General features: G+C 63.9%; 2 protein-coding genes across 3 annotated transcripts in view; both read right to left on the reverse strand.

Moving 5' to 3' along the window:
- The window catches only part of LOC105821203 (putative GTP-binding protein 6), a 21,201-nt gene that overhangs the window by 15,085 nt on the left and 3,301 nt on the right, over positions 1-2,815 (reverse strand). The window lies entirely within an intron of this gene.
- On the reverse strand, positions 180-2,808 carry LOC105821190. Of its 2 annotated transcripts, XM_012657855.1 has the most exons (3): positions 944-2,808; positions 463-506; positions 180-301 (listed from the first exon to the last, which is right to left on the reverse strand). In XM_012657855.1, the coding sequence occupies exons 1-3, from the start codon at positions 1,335-1,337 to the stop codon at positions 260-262; spliced, it is 480 nt and encodes a 159-aa protein (XP_012513309.1). In that variant the 5' UTR covers positions 1,338-2,808; the 3' UTR covers positions 180-259. The 2 variants fall into 2 exon arrangements, with proteins under 2 accessions (XP_012513309.1, XP_012513300.1); XM_012657846.1 differs by having other exon boundaries at positions 180-506.

The following is a 2,815-nucleotide window of genomic DNA, read 5'->3' on the forward strand; positions in this document are numbered from 1 at the left end:
CACCATGCCCGGCTAATTTTTTTTTTCTATATATTTTTAGTTGTCCAATTAATTTCTTTCTATTTTTAGTAGAGACGGGGTCTCGCTCTTGCTCAGACTGGTCTTGAACTCCTGAGCTCAAGCGATCCTCCCTCCTCGGCCTCCCAGAGAGCTAGGATTACAGGCGTGAGCCACCGCGCCCGGCCTGTGACTCCTTCAACACGCGAACCGAGCGAGGGACGTCCACGCACCTTGGTGGGGGCAGACATCCGCTCCACGTTCAGGAACACGGACGTGATCTCGGGGGACCCTCGGATCTTTTCTAACAGAAAGAGAAGGTCCGGTCAGAGGCTGATCCTTGCGCACGTGTGCCGGGACTGGTCCCGTGGAGGCATTCGCGGACGTGCCTTCGTGGGCCGTGTTCACCCATATCCCCGACTTCCCAGGCACGCGATCCGGGAGGGCAGTGGGGGACGGGGTCACCTTCAAGGGTGCACATCTGACACGCACACGCACGGTGAACACATCTGGGGGGAGTAGGTGCATCTGAGGATCAGGTGGGGAAGCAGCAGACCCCCTACCTGGGAAGCGTGTGGGGCCGTCCTCACTCCGCGCTGTGAGCGGGACGCCGGGAACCTGAGAGTGGGGGTCCCACGCAGGACCCCACCCCAAGGTACTGAGAGTGGGGGGTGGGCTTCCCAGAGGCGGCCGCCAGGGCAGGCGGAGCTGCGGCAGGCCCACCTTCCCCGCCGACCTGCTGGGCCCTTCCCCACCCCGTGAAGGCGCAGCCTCACTGCTCGCCCACCGCATAGACGCCCGGCCCGAGCTCCCCTGCGCAACCTGTGCCCGCCACCGCCTCCCGCCAGCCCCGACAGAGCCCCATCCTTGCGGCTCCCTGGGCTGGGTTCTCTTGGTCGCAGACACGGAAGACAGCAGAGGGAGACGCAGGTCTGCGTGGACTCACCTGTCAGGTGCTCCAGGTTCCCTTTGCCGAAGACAAGCTTGCTGCCGGGCGTCTTGGTGGACACGACCATGGTCTGCACCACGGACCAGCCCGCCAGCGTGTGGACCAGCGCCGTGGCCTCCGCCACCTGCCACTCGGCTGTGGGGACACACAGGCAACCGTGAGGACACCGCCCTCGGGGTTGGCCCTGGGCCCCGCCGCGCCTGCTCTGCCGCCCCGTTGGCGGCCTCCTGCCCTGCCACGACCCTCTCTGACAGGGCGCCGGACCCAGCATTTGTTCCCCACACCACAGAGCTCCTCCCACGAGGTCCCCGGGTACGAAGATGAAGGGGATGGGTACACAGGCGGGGGCGGGAGGAAGGAAGCCGCAGCCACGGCGGGATGCGAGGTCCATCCTGCCGCAGATGGATCAGGGATCCGGGTGGGTCTGGCGGGAGCTGGGGACGCATTAGTGAGGAGTCCTGGGGCGTCACGATGGGGTCCATGTACCTGTTTGCCTGCACAGAACCCAATAGGATGACCTGCCAGAAGGTTCCACAAGGGCTGGGGAAGGCAGCCCCCAGATGGGCAGGAAGGGTGAACAGAGCTCAGCAAGGGCTGAAGCTGGAGTCACTGGGGCGTCCCCGTCCTCTCCCCCATGGGGGGACACAAAGCTCGGATTTGACTCCTGGTGGGCCCCACTGTCTTCCTGAAACCTCACGCCCAGCCCATCAGCAAGCCCCGCAGGTGCCTGCACCCCTCCTCCTCCCCGGGTCAAAGCACGGATCAACCGTGAGGTGCTGCGCGGCTTCTGCGGCCCCCGAGCTCCCCAGCTCCCCCACACAGCTGCCAGGCTGGGGATCTGCCCCCAAGACCACGTTGGACCCCACAAATTCCACCCCCAGGTGTCCTCCCCGGGAACTGCAGGCACGCGTCCACCAGAAAGCCTGCTCACGTGTGTTCACAACAGCCGAGAGGCAGAAACAACCAAGTGTCAGTCCAGGAATGCACGGATAAACAGCGTGGTCCACCCACACGTGGAAAATTACCTGGCCATGAAAAGGAACGAAGCTGACACACACAACCACGTGCATGGACCTGGAAGACAGGGTGCCCCGTGACAGAGGCCAGACAGCAAAGGACGAGTAGTGTGTGACTCAGTTCTACGAAACGTGCAGGACAGGCAAACCACAGACACACAAAGTGGGTCAGGGGTCGCCAGGGGCTGGGGAGGGGCTGCTGATGGGGACGGGTCTCCTTTTGGGGGGACGGGAATGTTTTGGAACAAGACAGCGCCCCAGACATGTGTCCCTCCTGCCCCAGGGCCTCTCTTCCCCAGGCGACCCTGGCCCACCGTGGAGGCCTGCCCCCGCCTTCCTAACTCCCCACTTCCCGTCCCTGCCCTGCAGGTGGGCGGGTGTCTGCTGCACCCCTCGGCCTCCAAGGGTGCGCGCGCGGCGTGGGTGGCAGAGCGCCTGCTGAATGCGCGGAGGATGAGAGGACGGACGTGCCAGTCAGACAGCTCCTCATCACACGGCTGGGAGTCTGTGGCTTTTACGCTAACAGGAGTGACGAACGTGTCTCTGTACTTGTCTCTACACGTTTAGGGTCCAGAATTCCAGAAGTGGCCGTGTGGGTGGACGACTGAGAGGCCCCGACACAGGCCGTCTGGACAGCAGTGAGGGCTGGGTTTTCGGTTGTCTCGGGGTCTTTCACACACGGGGAGAAGGGAACGGCAGCCCAGGAGGGACAGGGGAGCAGGACGGGTGAACTAGAGGGCGGCAGGACCTGCACGGTGACAGCGATGACCAGGGGGTGACAGTGATGACCAGGGGACAGTAGGACCTCCAGGGTGACAGCGATGACCAGGGGGTGGCAGTGATGACTAGGGGT

Source organism: Propithecus coquereli, unplaced genomic scaffold, assembly GCF_000956105.1.
Source record: "Propithecus coquereli isolate 6110/MARCELLA unplaced genomic scaffold, Pcoq_1.0 Scaffold1156, whole genome shotgun sequence".
NCBI classification, from domain to species: Eukaryota; Metazoa; Chordata; class Mammalia; order Primates; family Indriidae; genus Propithecus; species Propithecus coquereli.

Bases quoted from the DNA above. Each gene is read 5' to 3' on its own strand.
- LOC105821190 (XM_012657846.1), bottom strand. From the start codon at position 1,337: ATGGACCTCGCATCCCGCCGTGGCTGCGGCTTCCTTCCTCCCGCCCCC. The intron at 507-943 runs GTGAGTCCACGC...TACTCCCCCCAG, and splicing joins GAACCTGGAGCACCTGACAG to ATGTGTTCACCGTGCGTGTG.